At 33.3% G+C, this 16602-nt stretch overlaps 1 protein-coding gene across 1 annotated transcript in view; it reads left to right on the top strand.

The window, feature by feature from the left end:
- The window catches only part of LOC100366978 (uncharacterized), a 184192-nt gene extending 173793 nt beyond the window's left edge, over nt 1–10399 (top strand). Inside the window, exons 15-19 of the mRNA XM_085497673.1 lie at nt 212–348; nt 865–936; nt 1806–1961; nt 2625–2914; nt 3955–10399. Of these exons, the coding sequence (XP_085353799.1) occupies nt 212–348; nt 865–936; nt 1806–1961; nt 2625–2914; nt 3955–4076 (777 nt within the window). The 3' untranslated portion in view covers nt 4077–10399. The remainder of the gene's footprint in view (nt 1–211; nt 349–864; nt 937–1805; nt 1962–2624; nt 2915–3954) is intronic.
- Nucleotides 10400–16602: the final 6203 nt, after the last annotated feature.

Below are 16602 nucleotides of genomic sequence, written 5' to 3'. Positions count from 1 at the left end.
TTTTAATTTCATGATTTTATCTAGGAAACAATGAGTTTTATTGTTACTTTACAGGTTCAAGTTGATTTAATTTGGTTGATTTTAATTAGCAGCTAAAATAGGGAAATTAACACCCAGTGAATAATTAATGCTTTACAGTATAATCTGGGAGGATCATATTGTTAGCCCAGACTTCTTCATGTGTTCATGCCATCATGATATTGCATTCTAGGTTGACAAGATTGCCAAAGCCTTGACTTATGTAGATGCAGTCCTATCATTTATTAAGTGCAGTAATGCTATAGAGACGGACTCAGAGAGCAGATCATCACCGTTTAACATGTACTCAGAGACGTCAGATCTCATAAAGTAAGTTTTATTTCTGATGTTCTAAACTGTAATTTAAAAAGAAAGTTTGGTTCCCCAATCCCATTCGCATAATGTATAATGTGAATATCAAAATGGTAAGTTGAATTCAAATCTGATGTGAAATGGAGGGTCATTCTGTCATAAGAGGCCCCTCGTGATGTGAAATGGAGGGTCATTCTGTCATAAGAGGCCCCTCGTGGTGTGAAATGGAGGGTCATTCTGTCATAAGAGGCCCCTCGTGATTGCAAGCTGATTTTGTTATATGATTATTATGACATGGTGATAAAACAGCTATCAGACTATTTCATACAGTGCTGGCAATTCTAATTCTAGTGAATACTTATGTTATCTTAAAATGGCTAATTGATTGGATATATTTGATTTGCATCGCAAATAACAGAATTATATCTTTCAAGAAGCTCGTTGTTTTATCACTATTTGATCGATGTTCACTGATTATCCCCAAAGTGGCTGCTCTCATTGTCTCAAATCTAAGCATGATTTGTTGATTTTCAGATATATTATGAGATACACAGTAAACCATGGCTTAGACACTGGCGGGATAGATAAAAAACTAGCAGTCCTATGGTATGTATAGGCTTTACTTCTCATGTTATATATGGCCATAATAGTGTCTCATCTAAATGTACATTATTAGCTCTATTAGTGGTTCATGCGCTCACATAAACAGCAGAGGTGTGTCTTTGGTCAAAATGTTGTATTTTAATAATTCAGTATATAGTACTGTTGCCTTAAATTCACCTCTAATGGGGATGCGCTTCTAATAGAGCGAATTTGGAAATTATTAACACCAAAATGCTAAGAGTACTACCCATTGTTACCATGATTATCATATGATATAATTTGGTATACCAGAATTATTGATGACAACACAACCCCACATAAAATATATACAATGTGTGTATATTAAAGTGGGAGAGTCGTCACCTGCACACACGCAAGAATTGGGTCCCAAGCGATGATAACTAGACACACTAAAAATGCAAAAGCTCATGGGTAGATGCTTGTTTGTAAACAATGACAATGACACACATGCGCAGGTGAGGACCCCCCCCCTCCCTCGCACGCTTTAAACATACATTGTTAACATGAAATTTATGTGCTGCATTATGACTACATCCTGTTGCTACAGTTATTTTTGTAAGTATCTTTAATAAACCAATGAAATACTGTAAAATGACTAATTTTAACTGGGTTTAAATTTCACTGATTTACCATTTCAGGCATATTCAGTAGGTTTTACATGTAAATTCACGGTTTCGTCATTTAGATAATGTGTTCTATGCTAAATTTTACATATTCACTGTGTTTTAATTTAGCGCATTTTTCCAGTCAGCGAAATAAGGTAAATTAAAACCCAGTGAATAATTACCCCCTTTACAGTAACACATAGAATGTCTTCACTCACATTATAACATGTTACTACTGTATTGCAGCATGAGATGCCAAGCCTTACTCTGCAACAAAATGTTTAAATTAAAAAAGGACAATGCAATGAAATTTTCCAAGATTTTAACGGACCACTTCAAGACACCTACCAAGCCTACAAATGCACAGGCACCATCACCATATCAACCTAATTGGAATGCCAAGTATGTTAATTATTCTTTTGTCTATATTCATTTACCAGTCGCAGTATACATTATTAAATACATTTTTCATTTTCTAGAAGTGTACATATCATAATAACCGTCAAAGTCACTTTGTCATATTTTCTTTCATTTGTTATGCTTATATGACAGTTTTGTAGAAAGTGGATTTTTTATCCAGGGTTATTTAACTTATATACTTCATGACGTGCAAGACAAACCTAAATAAATGACTTGGTTATAAATTTTGAAAAGTTTAGTTGAATTATGAAATTATGTATTCAGAAAGTGTAATATATTGCTTAGATATTGCATACATCTGAAGAAAAGAAGTTTTCTATACTTCCAATTGGGAAAAATACATCTCTAAATAGTGCAATCTGTCATCAAAATTCAAAGCTGCTTATAAGATTGTGTCTGATTGGGTATTTAACTCTGACACTTAAAAGTCAGACCAATCAGAGAGCAGCTTGTTTATGAACAGTTTTTGTTTAGACATATTAATTAACTGATAAATGAGTGTCAGTTATTATTGCCGAAAACATTCAAGTATTGGTGTCTATCAGTGAAAATTAATTTACAAATTTACATCGAGTTGTATCGGAAGTTTTTTTTTTAATGGTACTTCATCAAAATATTAAATTAGAACTATATTGTTGTTGTTAGGAGTACTACTGGGACACCGTCACCAATGTCACCGACACCATCCCCTGCTGGTAGTATCGGTTCTGTTGGTAGCCTTAGTAGTAATAATGGAGACGGGTACCTCTCAGTCACGCAAGCCTCTTCTGCTCGTATGACCAATGGTATGGCCACCCCGTCTGCAGCACATGCAACGGTCACCATTCCACAACGAATTCACACCATTATGCAGCAACAGACGGTTTATACAAATTATTTATTATCAAGTCATGACCTTTGGGAACAAGCTGATGAACTTCAGAAAGAGAATGAAGGTATATTTATTTGAGTTTTTTTCCATGCACTGTTCAGGCATATGTGATTAAAAATATCCCTAAGAGGTATTTTTTCCATGAGATGTTCTGAGGCACAGTTTTATTTATGTAATATTTGAACCATGTAAAGACTGGTGTGTCTGTAATCAGCTTAGTACTATTTTAATGTTTTAAGAGTTCAGTAAATGTAATTTTATGTTTAGATCAGGGGGTGGGGTGGGGTGGGGGGGGGGGTTGGAGTTGCATGACACGATTGGTTGAAATAATTGTCTCATTTGCATAAATTAATATTCATGACATTGACAAACTGGTCTTTTCAGTAAAATTGTGCCAAAATGCTTTCCGATAACATACATGACAGTTTTAAATTGACTGATTCTATCGTTAAAAAATAACCGAAATACTAATGTAAAGACGTTATTTTGAGACATGTTTTTGATCAGACTCCAGCAAACTGTTGAAAGTAACCACAGGTTTATTCTTTACCCTGATCATAGCAAATTACGAAATTCATAGAGAATACTGATGCACGTTTATATTTCACTATTGCTCAAAATTGCGCAAAATGTTTTCAATGGCTTTTATCAGTGACAAGTTACCTAATTAGTATGCATTTCGAGAAATCACAGTGTGTGTGTGTGCATGTGCAGTTTGAAATAGAACGCAATAAAATCACGCGTAGAACTCGGGCTCCAGCAAAATATTGTGACGTCAAACTGGTTGTCGATTGAATTGTATTGCAATAGACAGAATTTTAGAGCCTGTATTTTTCTATGAAATGTTTCTGTTGAGAATTATTTTGTAAAGAAATCGCTGAAATTATTTCATTTGTTCGTAAAATGGGCGATGTTGCTTTTACAATGGGCTATGAACGACTGACTTCGAAACGTTCCATTCAGATCAGATGGCACTATCTCGTGCCAATCACCCCTCCCCCGGTTTAGATCCACATCTATTACATATTTTATTTATTATATATTAAGCCTTTTCATCGGTGTTAGCTCTTGTTAATTCCATTTCATCATTTCTCCTTCCAACAGAGTTCTTCAGAGGGTTGGACATTGAGTGTGGACATCTCACTTTTCATAGCAGTATTTTGGATCTGGTTCGATATGTCCGCCTTGGGCTTCATCGGCTTCGCTCAATAGCGACAGGTCTCTAGTGATGTGTCGTTCTCCAATGTTTCAAGCAAGAGAGTTTAATGAATCCACTGTCATTACAGATATTTCTATTTAATATTTATGGAGATTTTTATTCAGTTGTTTCTGACCGGTCATGCTACCAATCACAAGTGAATATGCATGGTCACATGACCCCCCCTTTAAATGACCAATTTTATGCCTGCCAAACTCCCCAGCCAATGAAATATGCATGAGTAGGTCACATGAATCCTCTCCCTTGCATTGGAAAACACCTAATGAGGGGAGGGAGAGATCTCTGTAAACATGTTCCTTGGTGTGTCCTATTTCATTCCAGTGCAATCATAATCTAGCATTGGGATGTTGACACAATCAGAAAAAATGTACATGAAAGTTGACATAGTGCGAACAATGCAAATTGTGTATGCATATATTCTTGAACAACTGTGTCTGTACTCACTCACTGAAATACTTGCCATGGAATACTAAATAAGATCTCTTCACAATGGATTCCATTTCTGCGACCACATGACATCACTTATTAATACCTTGCCTACTAAGTATGGCTACAGTTTTTTAGTTTTTTTTGAAAAAATACAGAGAAAAAATCATTTTGTTATATTAAATATACTGTACTCCTTACATGCACAAGGACATTGTTTGCATAATTAATATTATTATAAAAAATAATATATGTTTTTTTTTTCTGGGATACTTTTCTTAAATCCGACGTAGAAAGATTAAATATGTCTGCAATTTGTTTATGTATTTTTGTGAAAAAAAAGTTGATAAGATTTTTGTGTACTTGACTTTAAGTCCTATATCAACTGATATTTTATTTTGTAAAAAAGAAAACAAAAAAACTATAATAAGAAAAAAAGCTTGAAAAGATAAACAAGAAAAGCTTTTTTTTCTTCATTTAAAGTATGTAATTATGAATGCAAATAAATTGATATCAGTCCGCCAAAATTGTGTAACAGTTGGACACAATGCTTGATTGCCAAGGTCAAATGTCTTTTACTATTTATTATGATAAGTCATGTAAAGTGTTTGCACTGCATACAAAGAAAGCAAAATCTATTTTTAAAGAAATTTGCCTACTATCAAATATGAACTTTTTCTAGGAAAAACAAATTTTTTCAAAAATTACTAGTAGGGGAATAGAATTTGTTTTATACTGAATGAGAGGGATTGCTAAATGTGATTTGTTAACTCAGCTTGTTATGTGCACTCACTTACCCTTTATCACTACATAGAAGTTCATCTCTTTTGCTGCATTTCATTTTGAGACGACATATTTTCTTTTCTATGCACTTATAAATTTACAATTATATCATGGTTACCCTTACTCAGATCATCCTTTATACTATAAAACTCTAACATGAGGGTACAAGCTAGATAACTTTTTGTTTTAAATCAGAGAAGTATTTTGAAACCACATGGAAGAAACTGTGAACTGTAATTTGAGAGACGTTTATGGTGACAAATTCTTGCAAAAGTCGCTGTGTCTAAAAGACAACAATGCGGCGACATTATACAATTTTCTCAGACTCAACAAAACTTGCATAAATTAGTATTTTATGAAAATTAAAGAAGTTTCAAGATATTTATAATATGCAAAATAGAATCACCTTTGACCTAAATTATGCGCATTACATGTCCATACATGTATTACCATTGGCTATAGCTGAACTGAAATCAGAACTTGTTGCAGCTCCAGAAGTTGGTACTGTAACTGTTACCATAAACTTATTTCCGCTTCTTAATGGTCTATTTGGCAACTCAACAAATATAATCATTGTAAAAACCATCTCTGAATTATTCTGAGCCATTTGAGTGCCTAAATCGTCTGTTTTCCCTTTTCACACAAGAGAAAATTCAATTGACACTTTTTAAGCAATGGAAAATTATGTTCATTTGGTCTATATAGAATCAGCCAAGAAATTATTAAATAATTTGTAAAATGTTGTATCTACAATTTGGCTGGAAAAATGATTGCATTCAAATGGTTGAACCAGGAAAACTTCAGTGAATGGGATGAAACTGAAAATCATGTTATTTATTCATGTTTTACTTGTTGGTATGTTTGGTTGACCACAACCTGTCTATGTTAAATCCTGCTGTTTCTGTTTTGCCAGGATTTGTCTGAAAACACAGACTACCACAAATGATAAGTCTAACACTTAGCCTTTTCTTCACCAAACTTTCTCGCCCAAATTATTCTGCACTTTTTCTTATATTCTTCAATATTTCTGGAAATGAACCCTAATTTTTGAGCCAACAGACAAAATTTCAGTCAATTTTTTGTTTTTACTCCAAAAAAGTGGCTATTTTTTCCCCAGTCTTCTGAAGGAAAGTGGAAACTGGTGGTGATAAGCCTAAAATTAACATTGACATAAACACAGAATCAAGGTGATGTGAAAATAAGTGATTTTAATAAACCATTAGGAACAGATTAAATGCAAAAAACTTTGAGTACAGTATCACATCTCACAGGATGTTTACTATAAATTACACTTTGAAACTATTACACAAATGATAGGCTTTACTTTTGTTTGCACTTTCTGCCAAATAATATACATCTCAGCATCTGTCCACATTCCATAATTCTTATTGCTGAACCATACACATATTGCTTCTTCTACACTATTCTTCCTTTTTGCGGTTATATTTAAAAAATTAAACATAAAATGAACAGATTTGTCATAATGGGTATTTTCATTTATTCACAAATTGTCTCTATAATAAGATTTAGTTGAATTATGAGTATGTTTTTTCTATAAATTTTAGTTTTCGTTTATAAGGCACCATAACAGTAATCATTTACCTGCAGCAGGTTGACTAATTCCACCTAGTAATTGCTACTATTTTGTTCAATCATTCGTGACATTTACATCAAACCATCTCACTTTTTATTTATTTTATTTTGCATCAAACAATGCAAGCATTTTCCAGAAAATAAAAACAAATGATTTCTTGCATTCTTGAATTAACAACAAACTGTAATTAATGTATGCGTTGGATTGCGAGTCTTTTCAAGTCTCAAATTGTTATTCATTTTGATACAAGGTTTTATTCATGATCTTTTTCCTATTGCAGTTTTGCTATATTCTATGTAGGTAAATCTTTCTTTGTTACAGAAATGCGTTAATCAATAGACAAGTTTTTGAATTCTCTGGTTGCAAAGTTACTGCATACACTGATTGATTTTTTTATTGGTTTCATAATCAATCAATCAATCAAGATAGATTTACTTGACTATTGACCCTCAGAACTTCAGAACTGGGTATTTTACAATTTACATGTGAATTTCTGAGATATCACAAAGTATATTATGTCTGGCATCAGCGATGTGGATAAAATATAGATAATTTTTAAAGTCAACCAGAAAACCTGTATAAATGAATAACAAACAAACAAGTAACATCCACATAATCAAATTCATATGAACATGTCAAATTGCAAAAAAAATTTTTTGGGTTTTCCTGGCAGTGAAATCTAGTGAAATTGCTCAAAGCATCAAAATGGTGTAACTAAAACACTTATACAGTTCCTAGCAACCAGAGAACTAGAAACTTTATTGGTAGTATTGCTTGGCAGATTTTTCCAGTGAAAACCCCATGAATGTTCAGCATTGCCACCAATGCCTAGTTTTACCAAAATCCTGCAATCTCCAAAAAACAAACAAACCACTTTTTGAAAAATTCCTAGAGCAATTGTTTATGGGCCTGGCCTAGTTTTCGTTAATATGAACATTTTGGACAAAATATGCATACAAAGTTGAACAGTTATTTATTTGTATTATGGAAACCACTAGAAAGGTGAAAACAGATAGTAAAAAAAGAATACCACTTGTAGATGTTTATATAACTACTTGAAATTCATTTCATCACACAATTCTGTATGGAATAACTGTTTTGTGAAAATGTTCAGATTAAAATTTGTATCACTTTTAGGATTCATCTCCCTGTGAAGTAACATTTACATTTCTGTTTAGCATTACCAGCCAAGTGATATATAAATATGTTGTATTCACTTACTATCTTGTCCAGAATAGGCTATATTAACCTATAAAGGTCAAACATCCTGGTACTTTTCATGACCCCTAAAGGTCAAACATCCTGGTACTTTTCATGACCCCTAAAGTTCAAACATCCTGGTACTTTCATTGGTATGACATCACAAACTTGCATAATTTGGTCATTTTAATGTGTTTTTTTGTTCCTAACATTCTACTCAATAGTTGAAAGGAACAGTCAAATCAAGGAAATCTTGCTGAAATATCAATAACATTTAAAATTTTGATTTTCATATTAATGAAAGTACCAGGGTGCATGACCTTTAGAGGTCATGAATGTGACCTGCTGATGTTCCACTGTACTTGTGATACGCCACTCTAGCCTAGAATCAATACAATACATGGTACATGTAATGTTGAATTGATGTGATGCTTGGAACTTACTATACACCACTTTAGTTGCGAATCAACTTGATGTTCTACTGGCTAGATGATAGGTTAAATGAAAACAGACCAGATGACTAGGCACAGCAAATGAACATAGAATATTTTATTTCATATCCCATAATGTGTTAATATTTGCATAAATCTGAATGTGTAATGAGATATTACTAGCATTGTACCTAGGCATAAGTGGACTGGCATGTAACAAGTGGAATGGCACATAGGTTTCTATCATGTCATCTTAAGTTTTCTTGAGTGTGAGAGAAAAAAACAAATGCACCCCCTAACTTACTTACTTTATACAAGTCTGCCTTTTTTAAGCAGCTACTAGAAACTTGTTCAGAACACTAAATAAATCCAGCTGCTGTAATTATTGTAGGTCATGTGACTTAACTATTTCCAAATATGGTCCTGTTACTTCTGCTTAAATCAATTACATCTGTTTCTCTGAATACTGCCATATTTTGATTCAATTGCAATCAACTGTAGTGACTGTACAAACCACATTTTCTCAATAATATACACTTTTCTTTATGTATACACAGGTCTGCATCACAAAATGAACTGTTTAATTTTTACCATGTAGTGCCTATCAGTTAGTATTCTTAACTGTGATTGGCTAAACATTATCACATGATATGTAGATGATTGTCGTTGAATTATGGGGAAATTCTAACTGATCATATTTGGCGAATTCAGCATAATTGTACAAATTATTTCCTGGACCTGTCCAACCAAATTCAATAGTGTACAGACATGGGGCTTTATGTGCTTTGCAAATAATGTAAATTTAAATTCACTTTGCTGATCAAATAACTTTATTGGCCACATCTATGCAGTGCTATTGCCTGACTTAATTCTGTGACCTTTCATCTATGTGCTTGTATCTTCACTGTTTATTTCTTATTTAAGAGAGATTCGTTTTGTATGTAATCATATGATAGGTTTGGTTGATCATTGAAGAGGCTATACCAATCAGAATTACACGTCTTTCTGTCAAAGCAGTGCCCTCTATTTTTTATGTAAGCAATGGTACAGCAATCGCATGTTAGTTTCCATGGTTACACTATTTGACCAAAGCTATTACCCCTTGATGGTTAGTTGGTTTTCTGTACCCAAGAGTCTGATCATTGCACTCATCATTATTTGCTTCAAAAAAAGTTGCATTTTATGGGGGTATATTGTAATGAGATATTTTTTTAAAAATATTTATTTGAACTAATTGCTCAAATGAACCTGCCCTGTTTTGATGGCTAACCCTTCCCAGTTATAATAAATTGACTATTCTCACAACTAACTTTCCATATCACAGATTTATTTATTTTTATGAAAAAAAAATCCTGCCAGAAACTATTTTCTTAAAAGTTTACCTGCTGCCAAGGGGGCTGTAACTGCCTTTCATCAATGTTGCCTACACAGATTTATGTCTGAAATCTCTTTCATCATTATCTTTAGAATTGTACATTATTATTTCTGATAATTTTTTCTTATATTATTCTGTTCAGCAGATTCAATTTAATAAGATGTGTATATGTTGTTCGATGTCTTTTTTTGTACATTTTTTACAATTCCCTATTCAATGTAAATGATTCAAAATGTACTGAATGTTTTCTCTGTTGTGTTTTCATTATTTCTATGTAAACTACTATTAGATTCTTTATCTGGGCTCTTTCCCTATCTGTGTACAGAGCATAAGTATTTTTTTTTTATTGTTTCCCCTTCTCGTGTATTTCCGAGGAGGTTAGGTTACTATACAAATGCAATATGAATATAAATTGTTGAATATTCTAATAACTTCAAATTTGTTCATTATTATTATTATTATTACTATTATTATTATTATTATTAAACAGAACACTTCAAAGTGTGTGAATTTTTCATAAATACATTGTACGAGTAATTCTTTACTTCAATGTGCCAAGTCACACAAAAGGACTTTTTCCGGTCTATCTTAACTGTTGGCTCTCTGTCTGTCTTTGCTGTTGGCTCTTTGTCTGTGTGCGAGTGTGTCTGTGTCTGTGTATGTTCCCCTGATAGTTCAATAACCACTTATCAGATTTCAATTAAAACTTGGTACATAGTGCTCTGTGAAAATCCACAGACCTTTTCTGTTTAAATCTATGCTTAATTACATAATTATATATTTATAAATAAATAAATATATTTATTTTTAGTTGATCTTTCATGGACCACTAAGCAGATTTCTTTGAATAATGTCCTCGTACAGGGCCTGAGGAATTGATATTTGTACATGGCTTTTCAGATAATCTATATACCCCATGAGTTTTGGATTGAACTACTTTACATAATATTTAGTTTTTTCCAATTGAACTCTGCCTTTTAACTGGTAAATTCGGTAAAGTTGCATGAAAAGTCAGAAAAGTTCTGTAGAAAGTAAGAAATGGCGAGGTCTGTCAAGTTGTGCAGCAAGTCACTAAAGTAGTGTGGCATGCAGTGTCCGAAAATAACATCCAAAATTGGTGTGAAGTTTCATGAAAGCTGTTAAAGTTGCTTTGAAAGTAGATAATCTTGCTTGAACAGTTGATAAATGTGTGATTATGCATGGAAAGTCAGTAAAGTTGTGTCGAAATTAGGTAAATCTGTGTGAAAAGAATGAAGTTGCCTGGAAAGTTGGTAAAATTACTTGCACAATCGGTAAATTTGCGTGAAAAGTAAGGAATGTAGAAAGCCAGTAATGTTACTTGCATGGTCGATTAAATGTGTTACCAAAGTTGTGTGCATAGTCGCAAAGAACTTTCCAAATCGGAAACGATGCCTGTAAAGTCGGTAAATTCGCGTGGAATCTGGATAATGAAGAATGGAAAGTCAGTAAAGTCGTGCAATGTCTGGAACGTAACGTTGACAGTCGGTAAATAAAGTCTAGAGTTACTGTAAAAACTTGTTCTTACTTTTTGAAACAACTTCATTCACATTCATAACTTTGAATACACTACATGGACAAATGGAATGTACTTATTTTTTGAACATTCACAAATCGTATCACTACTCTACTTTAATTCAGAATCATTTCTCTATAGATCGGTATCTCAAATATTTAGAAGTAATTGTTTCCTTAATACAGATAGATTCAATAGGCATCCCTGTGTCTCATCTATGTCGGCCATATTAGATTTGATATCATAATAGATTTTAATGATCCAAAGTTCGTTCTGCAGAAGATTCAGAGTCGATGTTCACACTTTACCAATACACCATTTTGGCAGCTCTTCACCTACCTGTGAGCTAACGTCGATAAATCCTGACTGCTTTTGTAGCATCGGTCCTCAGAGTTGCAATTAATTCAAACCTCCAGTCTAATCAATCAAGTACACAAACACAAAGACTGAAAAGAAACGAATGGCAAAATATCAAATGCGGAGATGTATAAGCTATTTTGGCATAAATTTGTGATTTATACACTGTTAAATATTCTTTATTAAATATTCAAAACGTATACATATACAACATTAATTTAGACATTTGTACATACATACATAATGTATCGTATCAGGTGAATCAAGTTGGTCTAGTTTGTGTCACAGTTTTATTTCATGTTTCAATGTTCCCCAAATAGTTCATTTAATTAAGCGATGATTGTCGCCATTTAACAGCAATCTGGTCCGCTGGCTAAATATTATGCAAAGTAGTTCATTACAAGGCATAGTTCAATTGAAAACTGAATAGACTGTCAACAGTCGGTCGCGAACGCCGGGACAGAAAGTATGGAGTCCCTCGCGTGAAATGCTTAGCATTTCGGCGTTTGAATGTGGAGCATATTATGCAAAGTAGGCCATTAAAATGCAGAGTTCAATTATAAATCGATTAAATATTATGCAAAGTTCAATTGAAAACTGGCTATATATTATGTAAAGTAGGTCATTTAAAGGCAGGGTTCAATTGAAAACTAGCTATATATTATAAAAAGTAGGTCATTTAAAGGCTGGGCTCAATTGAAAACTGGCTATATATTATAAAAAGTAGGTCATTTAAAGGCAGGGTTCAATTGAAAACTGGCTATATATTATGAAAAGTAGGTCATTTAAAGGCAGAGTTCAATTGAAAACTGGCTATATACTATAAAAAGTAGGTCATTTAAAGGTAGAGTTAAATTGGAAACTGGCTATATATTATAAAAAGTATATAATTTAAAGGCTGGGCTCAATTGAAAACTTGCTATATATTATAAAGAGTAGGTCATTTAAAGGCAGAGTTAAATTGGAAACTGGCTATATATTATAAAAAGTAGGCCATTAAAAACAGAGTTAAATTAAAAACTGACTAAATATTATGCAAAGTAGGTCATTTAAAGGCTGGACTCAATTGAAAACTGGCTATATATTATAAAAAGTAGACCATTAAAAAGCAGAGTTCAAATTATAAACTAACGCCGTAGTGATGGAGAAGCAATAAAATAACTGACAATCATTTTAATACGGGTATTTCTGACAGAGATAAGGCAATTATCGCAAATTACAACGAACACTGCATGAGTTGTCGGCATTCGGAATTGAGGTTAGCTATGATGACCTCATATGAACTATGCATGTGTTTTCGTGCATGTCTAGACCTGAACAAATCCTGAAATGAAAGCATTAATGACAAAGGCAATAAACCTTTGTTAGGGAAAAAATAGCGCGTATTTCCATGTAATATCACGATACACACGACCATATATATAGTGTCTATGCTATGCTGTTATAAATGCAAGATAATAACAGTTACCAGTTGTCAAAAATGACGACTTAAACACTGAAACAACTGTCACCAGGATGTGTATTCGTGTTACTTTATAAGCTCAGCTGCTGGACAAATCCAATGACGCGCATCCGTAACCACACTTTGCAACATGTGTTTTAGGCAAAATGAAAATGGCCACGAACTCTTGTTACCGGGAAATGGCGTGCATTTATGTTTTAAATTGCCCATACATTATTTATTCCACATTCATTTTTTTTTTGCCCGAACGAAAGTTTGTAATAGGTAGCAACGAATAGAATCACATTTTCATTTGCTCGCGAAACATAACATAATTTTCACTTTTATCTTTCCCATTTTTTGTTTTTATTTATTTGTTGCATTATCATATATAAATAATTACTCCGAGTTGTTCACTTTTGTAAACTATTGACTATTATCCAATATCAATACATTAATCAACAGAACTAATGCTGCTTTCAACTGTCATTGTTTTAAAAGGGTAAAGTTTTACGCCCCCGGATGTAAAATCTTCACACATTCATGCATTGCACTTTACAATAGTTCATATCATAATGAGTTATGGGTAAAATATGACATCATATCCATTGTTGTGGAAAATGCATGTGCAATGTCATTGTAAGAATGCATATTCACCTAAAACAGTAATTTTTCTACATTCCATGGTGGCTTGTTTTTGTTTTATTTCCTAATCCATCGCCATAGTGTGTTCCATATGTTAGTATTGTATTCTACATCGCCAATTTACACTATTAGAGGACATATATATTAAGGCCAATTCAGGGTAGCATCGGGCATATGAAAATTCGCAAAATTGTCATGATTTTCTTCTTCATAGTAAATTGAATTGCGCCAAAGATGAATTTTTTCAGTGCCCACTTATTTTTCCCCCCAAGATATTTCAGGTTTTGTTAATTTAACCGCAATAATTCAAATCGCCCTTAATGATTGCAAAGTTTGAACAGTGATAAGGTGGTTAAGGACGATTTAAATTTAGATATAAGTGGACCAACTTCGAGGACCAACTTCGAAAGATTATAATTGCATGTAATGTGAATCAAAACAACACTTAGTCACGTATATTATTCATGCAATGATAAAAACACTGACTAAAATGTTAACATAAGCTAGTAATAATGGAATAGAAGCTATACAAGAATATCATTTTTCAAATTGTATTTTGTATATGATATTATTATACATCGCAAAAGATGTTGCGGTCTTTTAATTCTTCTACCGAGCATACTGTCGTAAGATGCTGTGTATTCGAACATCGCAAACTGTATGTATAATTTAAAACAGTAAAATAAATATGATCTATGTAACCAAGAATATATTTTGTGTATTTGCTAATCACGCATTATATTTTACTTGAATCATTTGACTAAACAGTACAACTAGAAAATATGTATTTATATGAAAGAACGTATCACGAACATGTCCCCTACGTGATTAAACGTAATTAAATATTATAAGATTAAGTTAGCACCAGGTTTAATCCACTCAAATTGAGATTATGTAGTCCAATTTCCACCCCGTTTATTTTGTAATTAATTAACAATTGCCAGCTTGACTTATCATGTATCAGGTGATACTAATTATCGCTTACATAGAACATATTAACTCGCGACTCACAACCGAATATCACAATTCATACCTGATGTTATACCACCATTGGACTATATTTTAAAAATCTGCATCACTTGCTCAAGATTTTTGAAACTTATAAACAAACACTATTTTCTTTTACCACAATGAATTTACACACACACACACACACACACACACACACACACACACACACACACACACACACACATATGTATTTTATTGAGTTATGTCATTGCATTGTGAATATATGCATTGATTATATAGTATTTTATGAACTAATTGCTTCTGATAACTGACGTAATATATGACATGGTGTTATTTACTTTAGGTTATTTGTTTCAGTTTTTTCTTCTCCATGGCTCCCCCTATTCTCACTATCATTATCACTAAATTGTTTTTTCTTTTCTTCTATTTATTTTCGTATTTGTCTGAAAAGGCCTAAATTCAAGATTAAAACGTTTACCACAGTATGTTACCCATGCTACGATGAGCAGTTGGGATTATCTACTTCGGTTTGCACAGCTTATAATTAGTTCTCGATTTGTAGTGGGTAACACGTGGCAACACGGTATTTGCTGTCACTCCCACTTTGATTTGTCTCCGCTCTAGAATGTATTACCAGCGATCTCAAAACACAATGAATTACAAGGTTATGCTTATTCCATCTCTTTCCTTTCTCGGAATATATATATTATTGGTTTACACGGGCGCTACAATGTTTAAGTCAACTGTAAGTATATGTAGTGTTAGTCTTTCCTATTATTGCTTTGAACTGCTTCGGATATCAAGTTAAATCAAAACGTTTTCGCGTAAACAAACCATGTATATTTTACACGTGCTGTGTGACGTCGCTTCGAGTCCCACATCGAACAGGACGCGGCGCGAAGACCACCGCCCTTGAATTGTCAGTCGCTGTACTGTAGTGTTTAGAAAGTAAATTGCCTAGATGTTACTGTGCAGTGTCCTAAACTACTGAGAATTTGCGCCTAACTGTAACAGCAAAACTGTAAATAAACATAATGTTTTTGTTTCTGTTTCAAATCAGTCATCATTCCCAAAATGGAAATATCCAACCAGGACGTCATATAATAAGCAGATGATTCAATTACATTCACCAGAAGCAACCAGAACATCTAACACTCGTTCAAGACTTAATGACTCCAGCAAAGCACAAAATTTGTCAAATCGTATACAGGATACATACTTAAATGAACCTAATATAATTCCAAAACTAAGAGGCTCAAATGACAGATTATCTCGGAGGTATCTATTCCCACTAATCTTCTATGGTGGTGGTCCTTGTGGCGGTCAGTATTTGCCATTTGCCAGCGGTCTTGTTTTTGCGATGCATCAGAATCGGTCTATTGTGACAGTACCGTTCCATAACAACCATTTACAAGATGCCTCCGTTAAACGAAACATCAATGAAACATTTGATTATAGACGTCTTAAACGGATTGTAGGGTTAGCTACAATAGAAGAGTTCATTGATAACTGTGGTAGAAACATTTCGCCAGAAAGTGTGTTACTTGGATACACGGATATCAACGCGTCGAACGCCGATTACAAAATAAAGATATATGATCGAAATGCACAATTAATGCAGAGGTACGTTCCCGGAATACGATTCCCATCAGGGGTCAAGGTACGAGCTTATCAGGAAGGTCTAAGTGAACATCCACTCAATATTTCCAACAATGTAAGATGTATAATTTATCTTACAACCATACAAACGACGAAATTTCCTACAGATTTTCAAG

This window comes from Saccoglossus kowalevskii, chromosome 4 (genome assembly GCF_978046115.1).
Source record: "Saccoglossus kowalevskii chromosome 4, keSacKowa6.1, whole genome shotgun sequence".
NCBI lineage: Eukaryota > Metazoa > Hemichordata > Enteropneusta > Harrimaniidae > Saccoglossus > Saccoglossus kowalevskii.
Note: the sequence above shows the minus strand (reverse complement) of the source record. Positions and strands in the feature narration are given on the sequence as shown.